At 35.6% G+C, this 21,693-nt stretch overlaps 2 protein-coding genes across 2 annotated transcripts; one reads left to right on the forward strand and one right to left on the reverse strand.

Moving 5' to 3' along the window:
• LOC109346006 (hexose carrier protein HEX6) lies at nucleotides 446-3,192 on the forward strand. Its single transcript, XM_019585344.1, has 2 exons — nucleotides 446-1,135; nucleotides 1,490-3,192. The coding sequence occupies exons 1-2, from the start codon at nucleotides 467-469 to the stop codon at nucleotides 2,561-2,563; spliced, it is 1,743 nt and encodes a 580-aa protein (XP_019440889.1). The 5' UTR covers nucleotides 446-466; the 3' UTR covers nucleotides 2,564-3,192.
• On the reverse strand, nucleotides 8,813-12,721 carry LOC109346007 (probable isoaspartyl peptidase/L-asparaginase 3). Its single transcript, XM_019585345.1, has 7 exons — nucleotides 12,534-12,721; nucleotides 12,281-12,461; nucleotides 11,115-11,179; nucleotides 10,619-11,011; nucleotides 10,442-10,500; nucleotides 9,961-10,065; nucleotides 8,813-9,121 (listed from the first exon to the last, which is right to left on the reverse strand). Exons 1-7 carry the CDS (start codon nucleotides 12,621-12,623, stop codon nucleotides 8,902-8,904), a joined length of 1,113 nt encoding a protein of 370 aa, XP_019440890.1. The 5' UTR covers nucleotides 12,624-12,721; the 3' UTR covers nucleotides 8,813-8,901.

Here is a 21,693-nt window from a genome sequence, read left to right on the forward strand (position 1 = left end):
CATGCATTATTTAAGTGAAAGAAATCAATACCAAGTTGTTCATTTCCTTCTTTAAGCACATGTTTAGATATACATAATGATTCTTCTCCAATTATATAGGTGATGTGGGTATCCAAGTTTGTCCCACTTTGATTTGAAAAACAACACTGACCAAATTTCACATAACATACTGAGTTCATCATAAAAAATGTCTAATAAAATTAAGGGGTGAAAAGTGATGAACCACATTACCTATATCTATACCGCATACTGAATAAATAACTCAAACTGTATCCACCACTAATTGGATAAAGTGTACTCAATTCAAGTCGTATTTTAACTCGCTAAATAATCTTAAGATACTCTTACTCAGTTTAAATTGACTTTAGGTGAGTTTTCCCTCTTTAAATTATACTCTACAACTACAATTGTGACCGTCATGTTTTACTTATAACAGTTTCCACAACCTCGACAATAATTTAAAATCATGCTTCTGCAGTGGCACTCAATTATGTTGAAGATTCTAACCAACATACTGCTTAAAAGTTTGCACATGCCCCACACTGACTTCATGTTGAATGCTAGCAGCCACTTGTTTGTTCAAGTCAAGAGACATTTCTTTTGCTTATCTTGTTCTATATCTGCAACCTCAAACTCTATCTTTCTAAGCTTCTACCTATGTAAACTTGAAAGAAAAAAACTAATGGCAATTGGGTTGGCTATAACAAGTGAAAGTGTCCTACAGAATGGGAGGGTTACCCTGTTTGTTGTCCTATCTTGTATGATGGCTGCCATGGGAGGTGTCATCTTTGGCTATGATATTGGTATATCAGGTGGAGTGACCTCAATGGAGCCCTTTCTCAAGAAGTTTTTCCACAAAGTATACCACAAGATGAAAGAGGACACCAAAATTAGCAACTACTGTAAATTCGACAGCGAACCGTTGACCTCGTTTACATCCTCTCTTTATGTAGCTGGTCTTGTTACTTCACCTTTCGCTTCTTATATCACCAGAGCCTTTGGACGCAAGCCATCGATTGTTGCTGGAGGGGCTGCGTTCCTTGCTGGCACGGCGTTTGGAGGTGCAGCTTTTAACCTTTACATGCTCATAGTCGGTCGACTTTTGCTGGGAGTTGGGGTTGGTTTTGCAAACCAGGTTGCTAGTCTCTCTCTCTGTCATCTCTTTTACTTATTGCTTCTATAGCATAAGAAAAAGTATGATCTTTTAGAACTTAAGATTCAATTGGAAACAAGAAATGCTTAACTGAAGCCAAAAAGGAAAACATTTTTTTACATTTTTGTTAAAATCTCCCTTAGCAATATATGGGTTTAGCACCCCCAGTCTATGGTATCTGTAATAGGTGGAACCCCTAAGAAAAATGTGGTTCTGGTTTAAGAATATAAAGTTGCACCCTTGCCAACTAAAGTTTTTAACCTAGCTACCAATGCCTTGCCCAAGTACCCTTAAAGTTCCGTAGAATTGCTTTCATATAGTTGGTTGGTTTTGCAGGCAGTTCCTTTATACCTGTCTGAAATGGCACCACCGCAAATTAGAGGGGCAATTAACAATGGCTTCCAATTCAGCATTGGCATTGGTGCTTTGTCTGCTAATTTAATCAACTATGGAACAGAAAAGATTGAAGGCGGTTGGGGCTGGCGTGTGTCCCTAGCCATGGCAGCAGTTCCAGCATCAGTCCTAACACTAGGTGCAGTCTTCCTCCCAGAAACTCCGAATAGCTTAATCCAACGCAGCCATGACCATCAAAAGGCCAAGCTAATGCTTCAACGTATTCGAGGAACAGAAGATGTGCAAGCAGAACTTGATGAGCTTACTAAAGCAATTTCTAATTCGAAAACCACCGAACAACCATTTAAGATTATTTTGAAAAAAAGGTATAGACCTCAACTTGTAATGTCAATAGCAATACCTTTTTTCCAGCAAGTGACTGGGATCAATGTCATCGCATTCTACGCTCCTTTACTTTTCCGAACAATTGGCTTAGGAGAAAGTGCATCATTGTTGTCAGCTGTAATGACAGGAATCGTAGGCACTGTCTCAACCTTCATATCGATGCTCATAGTGGATAAACTTGGAAGGAGAACCTTGTTTATAGTTGGGGGCATTCAAATGCTTGTATCACAGTGTATAGTAGGAGGAATAATGGCAGCTCATCTTGAAGATCATGGTGGGTTAAGTAGAGGATATGCTTATATCGTTTTGGTCATGATATGCATATATGTTGCCGGGTTTGGATGGTCATGGGGGCCTCTCGGTTGGTTAGTACCGAGTGAGATTTTCCCTTTAGAAATTCGATCAGCTGGGCAAAGCATCACAGTAGCAGTGAGCTTTCTCTTCACTTTCATTGTTGCTCAGACATTTCTATCCATGCTTTGCCACTTCAAGTCTGGGATTTTCTTCTTCTTTGGCGGTTGGGTGGTGGTGATGACTATGTTTGTGTACTATTTCCTGCCGGAGACAAAAAACGTTCCACTTGAACAGATGGAGAAAGTGTGGCAGGAACATTGGTTTTGGAAGAGTACAGTGGTTGAAATGAGTGATGATGGGGATAAAGGTGGAATATGATGCATCATGGAAGATCTAATTCCAATGTTCTATGGCACAAACATTTGTCTAAATAGTAGTGTCTCGACTACAACAGTGAAATTGCTCTCCATATAAAAACCAGGATTTAAATGTATAAGCAACTTATGGAGAGAAAGACACACACACAGAGAGAGAGAGAGAGAGAGAGAGAGAGAGAGAGAGAGAGAGATTTGTCCATCCAAAAACCAAAGAGTTGATGAACAAGCAGTGAGTTACTATAATAACTATGGTCATTTACAAGGTGATTATTCCTATAATAACATCAACAATTGACCATCCAATTATGGTCCTTAAAAGCATTGAAATTTTTGTTATTGCATAATAGGAAGGAATACATAAAAGGGTTTCAGAAGTTGAGGAAACAAAGCCTGAAATATGAGCACTGAGAATGACAATGCAAAACTGACCTGTCTTTTCTTCGAAGTACTATTCTTATGATAAAGATTTTGCCTTTTGAGAACCAAAAACTTGCAAGAGCGGTTCAGTGACATTTTGGACTGAATTTTGTAGCTTCTTGAACACTTCCTCAAAGCATCGTCCTGTTAAACCATTTATGTGTTTCATGTCAAAACACTATGAGTGAAATTCAGCGATTTTGTTGCATCTCACATGACATATAAGTAGCAAGTTGATAGCACTGGTATCTTTAATTGGAAGAATTTGTAGTAGAAATTGTAGAAAAGAAATGCCCCTACCCAGAATCAGTGATTCTGCTAGGGTTCTAAGCTATTTTATTAGAAATGATAAGAAGAAGAAGAAGATGATTACAAAAATGCAAGATTCCCACGAATCTTGCCCCAACTGATTCCTCAATCAGTTTACTTAACTCTCAACTAACTTTCCCTCCCTTATTCAGTCTGCTTTATAGGCAGACTTCCTAACTAATCTTCTAACTACCTAAGGGCATAGCTGTAATATTGCTATCCCTTAGCCAAACCCCTCGTTTCCCTCTTTTGTACACATTCTTTACAATAGGTCTTTGTCTACTTAACCTATCCATACCCCCCCCTAAAAGAACCAACTTGTCCTCAAGTGGGAAATCTGGAAACCTCTGTTGAATGACATCTGCTGCCTCCCAAGTAGAATCATGATCAGGGAGATCCTTCCATTTGACTAACACTTCTAAATTGCCTTGGTTGTCTTCTCTGCTGTTGGTGATGGCCTCTGGAGTGACTACCAATTCTAACTCCTCATTCAGCATAGGGGGCAACGGTTGAGGCAACTGGTGAGGCTTGAGTGCCCTTTTTAGGAGGGACACATGAAACACGGGATGCATTTTGGCATGAGGTGGTAAGGCTAGTTTGTAGGCCACTGCTCCTACCTTGTCTAGCACCTCATAGGGCCCATAGTACTTAGGGGCTAGCTTAACACAGGACCTTCTAGCCAAGGATTTTAGTTTGTAAGGCTGCAACTTGAGGTAGACCCAATCCTTCACAGCAAATTCCACTTTTCTTATGTGTTTGTCTGCTTGTTGTTTCATAAGGTTTTGAGCTTTAAGTAGGTTATGCTTAAGCTCTTCTAGCACATCATCCCTCTGGTGGCACAAGTTGTTCACCTCTTCTACCTTGGTGGGAATAGCTCCTGCCCTCAGCAGTGTTGGGGCTTCTCTACCATAGAGTGCTCTAAAAGGAGTCATCTTAGCAGAGCTACTGTAGTTGGTATTAAACCAGAATTCTGCCCAATACAACCAACTCAACCATTGTTTGGGTCTTGGACTCACAAAGCATCTCAAATAGGTCTCTATGCATCTATTTGTTACCTCTGTTTGTCCATCTGATTGAGGATGGTATGAGGTACTGAACTTCAATAAGGTTCCAGACACCCTTAGCAACTCCTTCCAAAAATGACTTAAGAACAAAGGATCCCTATCAGAAATGATGGAAGAAGGGAAACCATGAAGTTTAACCACCCCTTCTATGAAAACAGAGGCCACATCTATGGCAGTGTAGGGATGACCTAGAGCAAAGGCATGCATATACTTAGTTAATCTGTCTACCACCACCAGTATGGTATCCTTACCTCTTACCCGAGGTAAACCCCCAATGAAATCCATAGTTACATCAGTCCAGACTTGTTGAGGCAATGGTATAGGTTGTAATAACCTTGCTGGGGCCAGAGTAGAATATTTATGTCTTTGGCACACTTCACATTCTTCCACATAAGTTTTGACATCAGCTTTCATCCCTTCCCAAAACAGGAAGCTAGCTATCTTTTTATAGGTCCTGAAGTGGCCAGAATGTCCTCCCATTGGAGTCTCATGGCATTCAGCCATGATAACACGGATTCTAGGAGACCCTTTAGGCAGCACAACCCTTCCTTTATAATAAAGTATCCCTTTCTTCCATTCATAATGAGGATGAGCCCCAGGGTTGATCATCAAGTCTTGACAAATCCCCTTCCATTTTGGATCTTCTTGTAGACCTTCCCCCCATGAGTTTATTTCTTCACTGGACAGTATAGAGATAGCAGAATACATGGCCTTCCTAGAGAGAGCATCAGCAACTGAATTCTCAGACCCTGGTTTATATTGAATATCAAAATCCAGCCCAACCATCTTGACAGCCCACTTAAATTGTTCTTCTGTGAATAATTTCTGCTCAGTTAAAAACTTAAGACTTTTCTGATCTGTTTTTATAGTGAAGTGCCTCCCCATTAGGTAGTGTCTCCACTTCTGAGTTGCTTGGACCAGAGCCATAAGCTTCCTCTCATAGACAGATTTCTGCTGGGCCCTTGAAGAAAGTCCCCTGCTCCAAAAGGCCAGAGGCCTACCACCCTGCATTAACACTGCCCCTAGCCCAGAACTAGATGCATCTGTCTCCACCACAAACTCCTTATTAAAGTCAGGTATGGCTAACAAGGGTAAATCCACCATAGCTTTCTTCAATTTCTCAAAGGCTTGAGTAGCCTCAGTTGTCCAGCTAAAGGCATCCTTCTTGAGGAGATCAGTAAGAGGTTTTGCAATCTTCCCATAGTCTTGGACAAACCTTCTATAATACCCTGTTAAGCCCAAAAACCCTCTCAATCCTTTTATATTCGAGGGTTGAGGCCAACTCTGCATATCCTCCACCTTGCTTGAATCAGGAGCCACCCCTTCACCTGAGATTATGTGCCCTAAGTACTCAATCCTTGACTGCCCAAAGCTACATTTCTTCTGGTTGGCCTTAAGGGAGTGTTGAGCCAACAGAGATAATATAGTGTGTAGGTGTTGTACATGAGTGGCTAGGTCAGAACTGTAGATTAAAATGTCATCAAAGAAGACTAGGGTAAACCTCCTTAAGTAGGGCTTAAGTATGTCATTCATGAGAGCTTGGAAGGTAGAGGGGCATTGGTCAAGTCAAAAGGCATGACTAGAAACTCATAGTGCCCCTCATGAGTCCTAAAAGTAGTTTTAGCCACATCTTCCTCCCTCATTCTAATTTGATGATAGACTGATTTTAAATCCAGCTTGGAGAATATCTGGGCCCCCCCAATCTCATCTAGCAACTCTTCTACCAAGGGAATAGGGAACTTGTTTGGGGTGGTTACCTTATTAAGGGCCCTATAATCCACACAAAACCTCCATCCTCCATCCTTTTTCTTTACTAGGATAATAGGGCTAGAGTAAGGGCTTATGCTTGGCCTAATGACCCCTGCTCCCAACATTCCAGCAACCAACCTTTCCACCTCTGTTTTCTGATAATAAGGGCATCTATAAGGCCTAAGGTTGGGTACAACTGCCCCTTCCTTCAGATGTATGGCATGGTCATGCCTCCTGGAGGGGGGTACACCCTGAGGATCTTGGAATACTGCTTGGTGTTGTTGTAGCAACCTCTGCACTTCTTCTGGCACCACCTCCTTACTCTGACCTGAGACCCTTGAATCACACTGAATGATCAATCCCTCTCCTTGTTTCAAGACTTGCATAAGAGCACCTACTGACAATTCACTCTTGGTCAAGGCAGGATCCCCTACCAGGGTAATTGTGGAATCCTCACCCTTAATGTTCAAGATCATCTTACCAAAGTCTGCCTTGATTTCTCCCAAACCTGCTAGCCAACCTATACCCAAAACCAAATCCACCCCCTTCAACCCAAACAAGTAGAAGTCCTGAACCACCCTCAAGCCTTGAAGATTCAGATTGAGTTGAGCACACTTGCCTTGACACTTGATCTGATGACCATCCCCCACTTCCACCACATAGGCTTTAGTCTCTGCCACCCTGAGTTGAAGCTTTTCTACTAGCTCCTTAGCAATGAAGTTATGGGAGGCCCCACAATCTATCAAAACCACCATTGTTTTTCCCTGCACTTCACCCCTTAGCTTCTAGGACTTGGTAGAGGTGAGCCCCTTCATTGAATAAAGGGATAATTGTAAAAAGTTGGCTACCTCCTGTTCCTCTCCACATTCTAACTCCTCCTCTCCTTCCTCATCTTCAGCAAGAATTAGCATTCTCAGTTGTCTGTTTTTACAGGTGTGATCCCTAGTATAGGGTTCATCACACCTAAAACAGAGCCCATTTTCTCTTTTTTCTCTCATCTCCACACTTGTTAACCTCCTGTAATCACCTCTAGCCTTACTTCTTTCCAATTCTTGGGAGGGCTTACTGCTACCAGTGAAACTACCCCCTCCAGAACCTTCCCTCCTAACAGAGTCCACCCCAGAGTTTTCCACTAATACCACTCTGTTGAAGGAACTTCCCCTGTAGGGCACTCCAGACCTAGTGTGGTTATAATTTGCCCTCCTACCAGTGACCATATTCTTCTGCTCAATTAAAATAGCCTTCTGAATAATCTCAGGTAAGGTGCCCAATTCGTATAATTTCACCTCAACCCTAATTTCTTCTTTTAACCCATTCAGAAATATCCCCTTGACATAATCTTTGTTCACTTCTTGTAAGGCCTCTGCATACTTCTCGAATTCTTCTACAAATGCTTCAACACTGCCTTCCTGTTTCAAAGCCAACAACAATTCAAAGGGGTTCTGGGCCATTGAAGGTCGGAAACGCCTTACTACTGCCATCTTGAAACCCTCCCACGACGGAGAGGGATTGCAACGCTCCCACCACTGGAACCAACTGAAAGCCTTACCCTCTAGGACCACCATGGTAGCCTTCATCCTCTCTTCGTCAGTTACACCTCGTAAGCGAAAATATCTTTCCAACCGTTGTACCCAGCCATATGCATCATCCCCTACGAAAACAGGGATCTCCATTTTTCGCCATTTATCATGTCCAAAGCGTGTTCTGTGTCTCTCTGCTTCTTCCTCATTCTCGCTCCCCAACCCAACTGACTCACTTTCTCCAGAAATCCCCAACTTGGCGGCAATTGCTTCCAGCAGATTCTCCACTTTACTCGTCCTTGCTTCATTGAGTTCAAATCTCAGTTTAGTTTCCTCCCGTTCTTGCCTCATCTCTTCTCGATCTTGCATCCAACTATCGTTCTCTTTAGCCATCCTTCTAGTAGATACCATGCGCAATCCTCCTCGTCGTGGTGTTCCTCACTTCCCTCAGGCACCAGAATGGTGCTCTGATACCAGTGATAGCACTGGTATCTTTAATTGGAAGAATTTGTAGTAGAAATTGTAGAAAAGAAATGCCCCTACCCAGAATCAGTGATTCTGCTAGGGTTCTAAGCTATTTTATTAGAAATGATAAGAAGAAGAAGAAGATGATTACAAAAATGCAAGATTCCCACGAATCTTGCCCCAACTGATTCCTCAATCAGTTTACTTAACTCTCAACTAACTTTCCCTCCCTTATTCAGTCTGCTTTATAGGCAGACTTCCTAACTAATCTTCTAACTACCTAAGGGCATAGCTGTAATATTGCTATCCCTTAGCCAAACCCCTCGTTTCCCTCTTTTGTACACATTCTTTACAATAGGTCTTTGTCTACTTAACCTATCACAAGTGGAAATATGGAACAAAAAGTCCAAATAAAGACTAGATTACATAAACTTTGTGCAACAACCGAGGTAGACAGAACTAGTACTAATACAATCTTCTTTCCATTTTCACATTTTATACTCTTTTTCTTACTGCTACAAACTTATTATCCAAGGGAGGTATTAGCCCAAAGAGAAAAAAATTGCTCTTCTTACTTAGGCTGACAATATTGAAATCCTCTAATCTGAATTCTTCATGCAAGCATTGACATTGTTAAAAATTATAGTAGATGAAGGATGCACAAGCTATGGCAGTTGCACAGTTCATATCAGAAATGCGGATAATATTACATTATAAGCACATCTGTATGCAATCAACTTTCTTCAACCAACACAATTAGTGTACTGACTTAAATTCAATGTCTGAAGATACTAATTACTTGGATAGTCTCTCATTCATGGTAGCACAGTGAAGACTTTCACATCTTTCATTCCAGGGCTCATTACTGAGTATTTAAATGTCCATCCATGGCAGGCACCAGCATGCTCCCCCTTTTTATTAAGGGCAACGACAGCTCCCAAAAAACCTGGAAATTTTCTTGCTATTCGTGCTATTGCATCCTCGGCAGCAAGTTTGGGTTCCATTCCCAACCGCATACTTTCCACAACTTGATAGCTGAAAATAAATAGAAGCTTTAATATAGTATTAACTATTCAGAAATGAAAAAAAAACTAGTTATAATTAAAGATGCAATTAAGTAAGAACAACACTGGTTGAAACTAAATTGTCTTTTCAGGTCAATGCTGAAAATTTTGAAGTTTCCACACATAATAATGCTTCTAAAAGGATTCCAACATTAAATGATGGGAAGGTATGTTTACCACAAACATCAGTCATTGATCAAGGTTTAACAAGAATCAGATATGCAATCAAGTCATAGTAGCAGTGAATGATCAGACATTTACGACAAGAACGTTTATGCAAATATGCAGTTTTGCATAGTGACTTTCTTACTCTTGTTCCTTCATGTCATTGTGGCCATTACAGTAATTGGTGGTAGTTAGATATATAAAAACATTTATATTTACAACTAAGATTTAATTCAAATTATAAGATAAAGTGCAGATATTCCAGCAAAGTCTAGGCTCCATACAATTCAGTCTACCCTAAATTCTGCATTCATTTCTTTCTTCTCTCTATTGATTAGTTTAACAACCAAGATTTAATTATCAAGTCACATGTTTGTGTTATTGTCATTAAATTGTTAGACCATTTAAATCGTAGCCAATTTGGAACATAAAACTATTAGCTCCTGTGTGAATGTTGATTAAGTACACCCTTATTCCCCTCCCCAAACTTATATCGAAACGACAACATTTTGCATTCTATAGTTGTTGACTCCATTTTGTTAGGATCAATACTGCTATACGATGTTAATGTTGGAAGGTCAATACAATCAAAAGGCAAAGCAATTCAGAATCTAAACTAGCGACACTACAGAATTTCAATGCTACCATGGAAGGAAGCGCATCATTATGTCACCATCTCCAGTTGCACAACATGCACCAACTTCATCAACAGCATATGTTGAGGATCCAGCTATAGGACCATCACCTACTCTGTAATTGAAGGGAAAAATTAGAGAATTATAAAAAAGAACCCAGTGAACAAGTGTATTTTGAGCAGTGTATTTTGGGAATTAACCAAAGCAATTTACATGGTCGAAAATCGAAATGTAATCACTCCTGCAAATGAGATGAAAAGACAGAACTCTCTACTTGCTAAAGTCATCCCATCTCAAGCTGAGTTTTTAGATCAGAGATGAGAATATGAGAGTTAATGTCCATTTGTTACAACAAAGAAGATAAAATGAAGTAATTAACTTGCAAGTGTCTGTTATAAAATACAGAGTCTAGTGAAGAAAGAAAGAAAATTTTGACCAATCAAGAAATTAAAAGATCTACCCACTTCTAATATTGGAATCCACAAGGCTACCTGCCAGGAATTTTGAATGATGCCCCATTAGTTGATGTGCCAACAGCAATGTGTCCCATCTGTGCCAAATAAAAATTGTCATTTACATATTATCGGAAACAACAAAAATCGTCATTTGCATTGATAATATGACAGGTAGAAAACAATTTTTATGTTATTCTATAATCTTAGTCTTACTCTATCAATAACAGCCATGGATATAGTATCATGGCTGTGAAGGCCAACACGAAGTGATCTTGAACTAATAGATTGCATGTGACCAGCATTGGAGCATGTTTCATCAAGATGCTCCACATGATTTGATGGATGATAAGGACCACAACTATTTGGAGGAAAAACATTTTTCCTGAAATTTGGTTGGCAGTGATTATCTTTCCATTTGGCCCACTTCTCCGTAGATTCTGATGAACTAAGGTTTGTGGGTCCAGGAAGACCCATTGAAATTGCAAATGCTGATGCTTTCTCGCCTACCAGCAAAGTGTGCTCAGTATGCTGCATCACTAACCTAGCAGCCTTAATTCCATCCTTTACATATCTCATGGCAGCAACAGATCCTACTTCCATGGTCACCTAGGTATCCTCTTAGCATAAGATGGGAACAAAAATCATGCATATGCATGAAAACTAAAAGAAGAAAAAATAAGAATCAGAAAACATGGTAATTGGTAGCTACCCCGTCCATGATGAGAGCATCAATTGTAGTTTCTCCATTCTCATCTGGACTTCCACCCGGTCCGACTGTTTATAATAGGATAATCAGAAGGCATATATAAGTATACTTATCATGAACAAACAACCACAAAAGGACAGATCTCAGTATAGTTAAGGGCTACATGTACAGATAATATAAAACAGCACTGAAAATACTGTCTAAGCCTTTCATATAGGAATAAAATAAAGATGAATTTCCACAACTCTCCTCTTCCTAACAACCATCATTTGGTAGCATTATTAACCCTTCCAGACAAGCTATTTTCCAAAAGCCACAACAAAAAAGATGACAGTTGTAAACAAACGTTTAGGAATTGCAACTTGTGAAGCGTATACTGGTTGCCTCTAATACAGCATATCAATATAACTAGCATATTTAGACAACATAAAAAGAGGCAAATTTGGTGTTTTCAACAGTCTTACACCAAACGTAATGTTAGTATTATAATCAAGCGCTAAACGTGAATCGACATCAAAATCGATTATCTAACATTTCAAAAAAAATACACAACTTACAGTTTCCACTCAATAAGAGGTCCAAATACATGCATACAACAAAACGATCAAGCTTTTTCCCATTAAGTGGGGTCACTAACGAATGAAACAATGTCATAATATCATATGAAAAATCATGTGTATAGGAAAATAATTCATCGTTGACTTCTCCTTAATGGTTTCACATATAATTTTTATAGGTCTCTTCATTATTGAGCTACCCTCATCTCTGCTATCCGCAAGACCTCCACAGCTCTTTTTCATAAATGCTCAAATCACCTAAGTTGAGATTCTAGCATATCTTCTACAATAGTAGTTATCCAAACTTTCTTTCTAATACATTCATTTTTAATCCATTATTGTCTAATGTGTTCACTCATCCAATGCCACACTCATTCCTAGCATTCTCAACAAAAGACCAAATAAATGCCAAAATTCATACAACAACAACAGTAACCAAGCCTTAATACCACTAGGCGAGGTTAGGTACATGGCTCGAATGACACCATAATGATATATCATAAATCATGTTTATTGGCTCTAAATATTTCCTAATCGTTTCTCCTAAGCTTTTTCTCGGCATCCATCTTTTTCTAAAAATTGGACTAGCCTCCATTTGATATACTTTCCTACCTGTTCCATCACACCGGAGTTCTTCGCAAGCCGAACAACCTTCAACAATTGAATCCACAGCTGAGTAGCCAGAATCAACAACCCTCCATGCAGCTCTAACAGCCTCAAGAAAAGGCCAAGTACTCACAACCAATGGGTACTTCACTTCAAACTCCATTTCCATAGTTTCATGCCCTACCACCTGATTACAAAACAAGACCCATTACAAAAGGGGAATTCAAAAATGTTGATAAGATGAGAAGAAGTTGAATACCAGAGGGAGTGAAAAGAGGAAGAAGATAAAGTTAAAGAGAGGAATGGCGTTGGATGGTTTTGAATGTGGAATGAAGGATTTTTTGGCCATTGAAATGGAGATTCTATCAATGTTTCTGAATTGAGTTGAAGGACTTTGGGATTGAAACAAAAGCAAAGTGTGATCACTACATTGTTTTGGTTCCTTTTTTTGTAATTATAATAATCTCCAATTTTCAATTTTATCATTTACCTTTTAAATAAAGTTTTTTTTTAGTGATTTTGTCTTATTTTATATTCACTTTTGCTCTTTAATTAATATAAGAGTAAATTACATTGACACCTTTTGAGTTTTATTAAAATTACACAAACTATCTCTCACGTTTTTACATCTACATAAATCTCCCCTAATTTTTATACTTTTATTATACTGACCACCTCTGCAAAATAAGTAACAAAAATGTGATTATATCTCTATATTATTTCTGGTTCGTTACACTATATTATAAGAGCGATTTAAACAATATTTCTTTGGAATTTTTTATGCATTTTGTAACAAAAAATAATAAAGATACATTGATTTGTATATTATTTGGACTTGTCTATATAATATATCATGTTTTGTTTAACTTAATTTAATTGCATTTATCACATTTTTTTGTTTAAAAGATTACTTTTATTTATTATGCAGAGTTGGTCACTGTAATGAAAAGTATAAAAACTAAGGGAGATTTGTGTAGTTGTAGAAAAGTGATGGACGGTTTGTGTAATTTCACTAAAACTCATGGAGTGTCAATGTAATTCACTCTTAATATAAATAACTTATTTTTATGTTTTATTATTTTTCAAGGTTTCAATTTCATTATTATTTTTTTATGTTTTAATTTGGGTATGAAATTTGTAAGTTTTAGGCATATTTATCAATATTGTTTCATAAGGGAAGACTAATGAACACGACCAAATATAAATATTGTATATCTATACCATTATATAAAGCAAAAACTCTTTTTAACTGCCATGTCATGATATAATTTTTTAATTCCAATTTAACCCTCACTTTATCATTGCTCCTTTATCCAAATCTTAAAATATTTTTCTCGTTATCCAAAACTATCCCATTCTCTCAAGTTCTCTCATTCCCATAAGTTCTCTCCTTCTTTAACCACAATCATCTCCTTCTCTTAGTTTGTGTGTGAATTGTGATGAAAGAATGAAACTTAATAGAAAAAGAAAGAGACCCAATAACCTAATAATGCAAATAGATTATCTCTTGGACTTCTCCATTATGTGAATGAAGTGATGGTTGTCTTGAACGGAGTATCATGGATCCTTCACGAAAAGTGTTGTCGGTGCTGGAAATGGCAAAATAACAAGAGAGACCCTATTTGCATTAGCAGGTTATCTCAAGTTATTGTGTCTCATTCTACAATTGTTATATTATTGCTTTCTCTTATTTTATCATTTTCTCCATAAGTTTTAAAAACAACTTCTTCAATTCATTCTTTACTATTTAAACTTTGTTTAATTTTAAGAAACATTTGTTATAACTCCCCTCCTCATACCAATGGCACGATGACACATGTCACACTATTTTAATATTATTTATTTTATTTTCTATTTTATAATATTTTATTTATGAAAAATTATCATTTTCTCTCACCAGAAACACAAGAGTTTCTATACCACCTCTTCATTTTCACCATTCCCTGTCACCCGTCACCCACGTTCTGAAGTTCTGAACTTCAAAGAAAATTTTCTCTTTCATTCAAGCAGTTCACTTATTCATTTTGAAGGTTTTGAAGGTTTTGAAGTTTCTCATTCATTCAACTTTCTCATTCATTCAAGCAATCCTCATCAATCTCACCTTCCCTCTTTCATCAAGCTTTTGAAGGTTTCCTTTTTTCATCATTATTCATTTTCCTTACTTAATTCCCCAATTATCCATCTCTCATCAACTTTTTCTTAATTCTTCTCAAAACATAATCCCAATTTCATGTTTATACTTCATTTGCTTATAATTATTTGCAGAACTTATTATATATCTGGACTTCAATATATCTGGACTTAGTGGACACGAAGACGCAACAGGGTCATGTCTGTTTCAATTGAGAATGAAATTAATACAGAAGAGTTGATAGCAATTGATGCTTTTCGCCAAGTGCTTATCTTGGAAGAGCTATTGCCCTCAAAACATGATGATCATCATATGAGTTATTGTCCTCAAAATATTGGAGTATTGAAGAGATTGATTTTAACATTTTTGGGTTCTCAAAACATTCTCTGCACCATCTTGTTCTCAATCCATTGACAACCCAAAAATGTTAAAATCAATCTCTTCAATATGAATCACTATAATTAGGTCATTCCATTATAGCAATCACTATAATTAGGAATAGTCACTGTATGAAATTCCATTGATGTAGGGATTGGAGTAGAAGTCATTCCATTGATGAATAATTTTTATAGATAAGAGCATAAACTCAAGATGGTAAATATATTTAAAGACAATATTATTTGTGAAATTATCCTCCTCCCCTTGAATTGTTCCTTCTTTAATATGAATCTTTTTGGTAGATTTTGAAACACCGGTTGATAGAGCAACATATAGCTTTCCAATGACATGTTAAGGAAGATAAATTCCTACATTAACAATGGTATCTCCTTGAAGGTGATTCTAAATGCAATGGCTATGCTATAATGGTTGACTATAATTAGGAATAGCCATTATAGGTAATTACCCTTTTAGACTCATTTATCTTCAATTATGGCAAACACTATAATTAGGAATAGCCACTATAATCTATATCACTCTATTAAGTCAAGAATTATAGTGGCTGTCTCATTATAGCAATCACTATCTTCCATTTGGACTGTCCTTTTTGGAATGGTCTGTCCATTTATGGCAATTACATTTTCTTCACTTTATACTTCAGAAAATCAGTCTAAATGCATATGAAGGATTTGGAATGAAATATTCATTTAGAATAGTTAGCCACTAATTAATTCGTGTATTTTTGTCCATCTCTCAAAGTTCACTCTTTTTTTTAAGTTTGTTGTTACATGCTCATGTTCACAAAAGCTTATTCTAACTAGACATTGATACCACTTTCATTTGTCCATAATAGATGTCGTTATTGTGTTGTTATTCAAGAGGTTAAATCTTTTCGTGATTATAAAATATATATCAAATAGAGGTAACTTTTGAAAATGGGTTGCTAGGAGTCGTCTTTGAGATTAAAGGAGTAGTTACTAAAATTAGGGAGTCTTATATATGTCTTTTTCCATTTTCCCTATAATGTGTACACATGTTAAGGAGTCTCCTATGGTAAAGAAAATATAACATAGTATTGAAAGTCACTAACATTTATTATTATAACATCTTTCTCATTAACTCAAAAGTTCATATATGTTATTTTCATCAATGTTTAGTTTTAACTTATGCATTTTCAATTATTGTAGTTTCTTATAAGTGCATATTTATTAGAATTTATCATTGGGAGATGGAGAAATGTAACACTTTTTCCAATGATTATCATCTCCTAGAAAAGAAGAAAGTACATTCAGCAGATGCATAAAATTTATGCAATATTAGTGGGTGGCAAAATCAAGGGATTTGACTAGGCAAGTAGAAGATTTTGAGTTAGTGAAAAAATGTTTTATAATAAATGTTAAGTGTTTCCTATGTGATATATTTGTTTTGCCATTGGTTTTATATTCTGAATTTTGTGGCTTTTCTAGAGTTCTTAACATGATTGTGTGAGTTTATGTCTTATCATTGCCTTTATTCTTTAGTATTGTAAGTGTATAACTATTGCATTATACGAATGTAAGGTCTTCAAATATAAATTAAAATCAAACTCTATCATTTCAAGCATTTATAACATATAATGATCGGAAAGTCAATACCAAACAATTACAACGCGGGGTGTGTAATTACCGAGATGGTATAATTTTATCCTTCCCTATTTTACCCTTTTGCAATTTTACTTTAACTTTATAGGATCTCAAATGTATATTTCTCTCATTTTAACTCTCAGTTTAAAAGGAAAGCATATTTGCCAAAAATACTTTTACACTCAATTTGCAGAACATAGAACATAGATGGAATGCAATACATAATGCATATCTCATATTTACTTTAAATTTACATAGATTGTTAATGTACATTCCTTCCATTTTCATTTTGCAGAGAATGTGGATGACATTAGCATAATGGAGCATGAATAGAAGTTGACCTCCATATTATTCATAACTACTATCACATTTGCTCCTCTCATTCAACTTTCTGTCATTCACTCTTCCCACAAGTTTTTTGAGATGTACTTAGAAATATGAGGAGGTTTGCATTATGTATTGTATTCAAATATATTGTACCTCGTGTGTTTATAATTAGCTTACCTTCTGTTAAGTTTCATGCCTACATACTCTTATCTTATTTTCCTTTTCGCTTACATTTTGTTCAAAAATGCCAAAGTGACACTAAGAGGGTTTGTGTTTATGCTTTACATCTTATTGAGAAGGTTATTGTCAAGTTTTCTTTAACACATCCTTAAATTTTTATGTTTGCTGAAATTTAATGTACTTTATACTTTTTAGTTTTATAATTGTTGAAACAGACATCATAACATAAAATAATTGTTAGTTTCATAATGTGTTTGTGCTACATAAAACATGGACATACAAATAGGTAAAACCAAAATTTCAATATTGGTAAACTATAGAATACTATAGAATCTAAGCCATTTAAAGTAAGAAGTGCCTAAACCTAAGCCTTTTATCTCGACATGTACCCTAAGCCTCCTAATAACAGTTTGGGGAGGGAATGTTGGCTTAGATTCTACAGAATTTGTCAAGAATATGAAGGATGGGTAAGGATAATTTTTGTGAAATCATTTCAGCCCTTAGAGTTCTTCTCTAGCCTTTTTTGTCCTATCGATATTTTGATTGTTATATCTCCTCCTTTCTTTTCTCTAAAAGAAAGGCGGAGATATAAACTAATTGAAAGCGGTAATCAAATAATTGTTATTTGTTTCAATTTTATAATCATAGATATATTAGTAAATGTGTATAGGAATCAAAGACTATTTGATTTTTTTCTGTTTTGCAAACTAAGTGGAAGTGACACTGCAAGTAGAATTTGTTATCAACTACAAGTACTTTCTTGATTTTCTATTTTGTTGATGTTAAAGCACAATAAAAGACATTATTATCAAAATAAAAAGGGCACTAAATCTTTGTGTCCATTAAGATAACTTCGCAATTCAAATATATTGAAAATTCCATTCAACATGTGTTCATGGTATAGAACACCACCGATCCATTAGATACTAGATATATCAAGTCTACACATTATAATGTACTTATCATATGTGTACTAAAATTCTTTGGTTTATAGTTGAACTTTGTATAAGTGACCATGTGAAAGTAAAATTTTCATAAAACACATGCATGAAAATAATGAAACATACAAATCAATACAAAATAAAATTTGACTTTTTCAAGAAAATCAAACCCAATAAGGAACCTTCACCAAGTCTAACACCCATATGAATAGCAACATGATTGAATACATATCCCTTTAATATATTATGCATTCAAAAATAATTAAGTTAGCCACTAAATTTTTGGAATAAAATATTCATTATTTTTCACTATTGAAATATGATTATTTTTCAGTTTTATCCTGCCAAAGAAAAACTATTAGTCGTTTTATGATATCTACTTATTTATGCAATCATTACTAAAAAGTAAGAATGCATTTCACGATGATCTTACATGTTAGTTTCTAAACATATAATTTTAATTGAATGATTATGACCTAATTATACACTTCACCTAGAACACTAATTGCAATTGGTTCAATTATTTGAATGTACAATTTTTTAAAAAGTAAGATTGATCATTTACCTAAATTAAATATATTCAACTATAAATTACTATACACAAACTATCATATTTAACATGTTTAGCATGTAAACTATACATTTCAAGCAATAGGAAACTGGATCAACAAAAATTTCAAATTATATTTTTTAAATATCAATAACAACACTAAAAATATATTTGTTTCTCAATTTCATCTTATCAAAGAAAAATCATTACTTGATTTATTATATGTATTAATTCGTGCAATCCTTATTACAAAAATAAGAACGCAGTTGACAAAAACTTCTTGATGACCTTGCATATAAGTTCTAAAAATGATAAATTTATTTCATAATTACGCCATAATCATACATTTCACCTACAAAAATAATTGCGAGTCACTCAATTATTTAAACATTCAATTTATAAAAAATTGACAACTAAATCAATCGAATAAACTTAACTGCAAATTACATTATTTAACACAAAATATTATATTTGATATTTATAACATGCAAAGTACACATCACAAACAATAGGAAAGCGGGTTGACAGGCACTACAACACGCTAGGTATATATAATTCTGAAAGATAATTGATAATTAAATTTATTTGGAATATTTTTGTTGGTACATAACTTATTTGGAATATGAGTTATCACAAAAAGATCATGTTATGAAAAAATATAACATTAAATAAGAAGTTGATAGTAATGACATTAAAACTTAACATTGGAGGATCATATTCTATTGTCAAAGTGAGTTAATAGCAAAAGTTTTGATAAAGGAATATGTTGGCTAGGCATGATTTTACAAGTGAATGAATACTTTTTTTAATTGGAAGTATTTGTTCTAAGAAAATCGTGGTTAAATGTTTCAAGTTTAAAACTTTTTCATGCACAAATTCATCTTTTTTTATGTAATTGAGTTTAAGTTTATTGCACATTTTAAAATGTTGATTAGTTCATACCCCCCACTTCACCTGTAAAGATAATTGCGAGTAATTCAATTATTTGAATGTTCAACTTTTAAAATATAATATTGAACAATTACCTCAATCAAATACATTTAACTGTAAATTACAATATTTAATACAAATTAATATATACGATATTTATAGCATGTAAACTACACGTTACAAATAATAGGAAAGCGGGTTGACAAACTACACGTTACAACATGCTAGTCAATTATAATGGTTAAAATTTGAAACTGCTAGTCAAAAACTGGAAATTCATAAGTTTTAGGCATACTTATTAATATCTAACCATAAGGGAAGACTGCTGAACAAAACCTTATATGGTTGGATAATAATAATCGAAACCAGAAAATATAAGGCAAGAATCACTAAATTGAACCATATTCCCACACTTGCATGCACGTTATTTTATACAGACATGTGACTTGCCCTCGGACATCATTTTACAAAATTTGTCTTGCTGCACATTTATAGGCTTACATAATTCATCACTCAAGCTCCAAATTTCAAAACCATTCTCACACTTATGCTCCAAACTCACAAATCCTCAAAGGAGTAAGCAACTTGCAAGCCAACCATGCCCATTTTTACCATAGACATGACATGATATCTCATGTACTTTTTTACAAATAGGTTTTTTTGGTTTTCCCTATGTATCATTGCACTAGAGGTAATCTTGTCCGAGCTGGGAACATCCAAAGGTATGTGGGGCTAACTCTCCCAGCGGATATTTTTTTCATCTACAAGACTCGAACCGAGACCTTGCTTAAGGGGAATCAAGCATCTACCACTTGACATTTGCCAACATCAACCCTAGTTTATGTGGCCATTTTGTAAGCAAGGGCAAGGAGGGTAGGGCAACATATTTTGCCAATGCTAATTGGGACTCTCTAAGGGTTAGTTTGAGAGTTGAATTTTGGAGGGGAAGGAAGGAAAAGGGAAGGCTTGGGAGTTATCTCATAAGTGTATTTCATGGCTCTCAAGCATTCCATTTATCTTTCTTCCCCTCCAAAATCCAACTCTCAACCTAACCTAAGTGAATTGGATTCATTTCTCCATATGTGACTGCCATATTTGGTTACTCTTCCCCATGTTTGTTTGGGTGGGGAAGTTATTGATATGTAGATTTATAAATGTCAGCAAATATTTTAGTTTATAGAATTTCTTGACATAACGATTAGCATACAACAAGAGATAAGGATCTAATGTCTCAAACCAATGAAAACATGTCATATCAATTAAAAAAATTAAATATTCATTGTTTTTTTTATGTTTTTACTTCAATATCATTGGTTCAGGATATCCTACAACAAGACTCATTCCGCTTAGGTCGGAGAACCTTTGTGTGTTGGTGAGTTTTATTCTTATTTTGCCCTTCCTATGTATTATCGACTTCACCTTGTTTTCCATTGGTGCTCCAAGATGAGTCTATCTTTGTTCACGATGCTCTATGGGGCACAGACAACTCTTGTCGATCCCTACTTGTTGATAATCATCTAAGTGGGTGCACTGATATTAGAATTCTTTGACGATTAAGTCACATCTTTCTATATCTTTACTTTATCTACCTTGTAACAATCATGTTTTTCAGAGCACTTTTAATTAAGTGATTAGTATTAATGGATTAATTATAGAAATCAGTCAGTAATATTTTAGGCTAAACCTCAGTTGAGTTTTAGTCTTGTATTATGATTTTCTTGCTTGCCAGATTTTTTCAAGATTTTTGGAGAATAAAAGTTTCCGAGACGATTTCGGGTCGTTTTATCGAGTTTTCGCCCAGTTTTTGAGTTCTGTAACTCGGAATCAAATTCCGATTTCGCTGTTGGCTTCAAAATATTATTTATAGTCAAAATAGACATCAAGTTTGTCCGTAACTCATCTCTAGATATTTTTCACCTCGAAATTCAAGTTTCGACGTTCCGAGCAAATGTCCTAAATCGGGAGATTGTATATTTCCGGACTAAATTATTCGAAAATGTTCGGACACGATGTTTATCAGGAAATTACATCATATCAATAAAGTTGGAAGTCATCATTTCATGAACCACTTACTTGTTACACAAGTAATGCAAAAGCTTCCAAAAACCCCTAAATCACTAAATAAATCCTCACACTCCACCACCATTAGACACATCACTTATGCTAGTCTAAAACTATTTACTTTGCATTAAATTTTCTGATTTAATGAGGGTGAGACTCTCCTATAAATACCTCACCTCATTCTCTCATTTTTACACTAAATTCCCTATACAAACTAAAGTACTCTTTTATTTTCTCTTATTCATCTTCTTCTCATACTCCATAGAAAGTTATGAGTTTTTATTATGTTGTTCATAAAG

Source organism: Lupinus angustifolius, chromosome LG04 (genome assembly GCF_001865875.1).
Source record: "Lupinus angustifolius cultivar Tanjil chromosome LG04, LupAngTanjil_v1.0, whole genome shotgun sequence".
Taxonomy (NCBI): Eukaryota; Viridiplantae; Streptophyta; class Magnoliopsida; order Fabales; family Fabaceae; genus Lupinus; species Lupinus angustifolius.

Bases quoted from the DNA above. Each gene is read 5' to 3' on its own strand.
- LOC109346006 (XM_019585344.1), top strand. From the start codon at position 467: ATGCTTCTGCAGTGGCACTCAATTATGTTGAAGATTCTAACCAACATA. The intron at 1,136-1,489 runs GTTGCTAGTCTC...TTGGTTTTGCAG, and splicing joins GGGTTGGTTTTGCAAACCAG to GCAGTTCCTTTATACCTGTC.
- LOC109346007 (XM_019585345.1), bottom strand. From the start codon at position 12,623: ATGGCCAAAAAATCCTTCATTCCACATTCAAAACCATCCAACGCCATT. The intron at 11,012-11,114 runs GTAGCTACCAAT...GAGGATACCTAG, and splicing joins ATGCTCTCATCATGGACGGG to GTGACCATGGAAGTAGGATC. The intron at 10,066-10,441 runs GTAGCCTTGTGG...CTTCAATTACAG, and splicing joins TCATTCAAAATTCCTGGCAG to AGTAGGTGATGGTCCTATAG.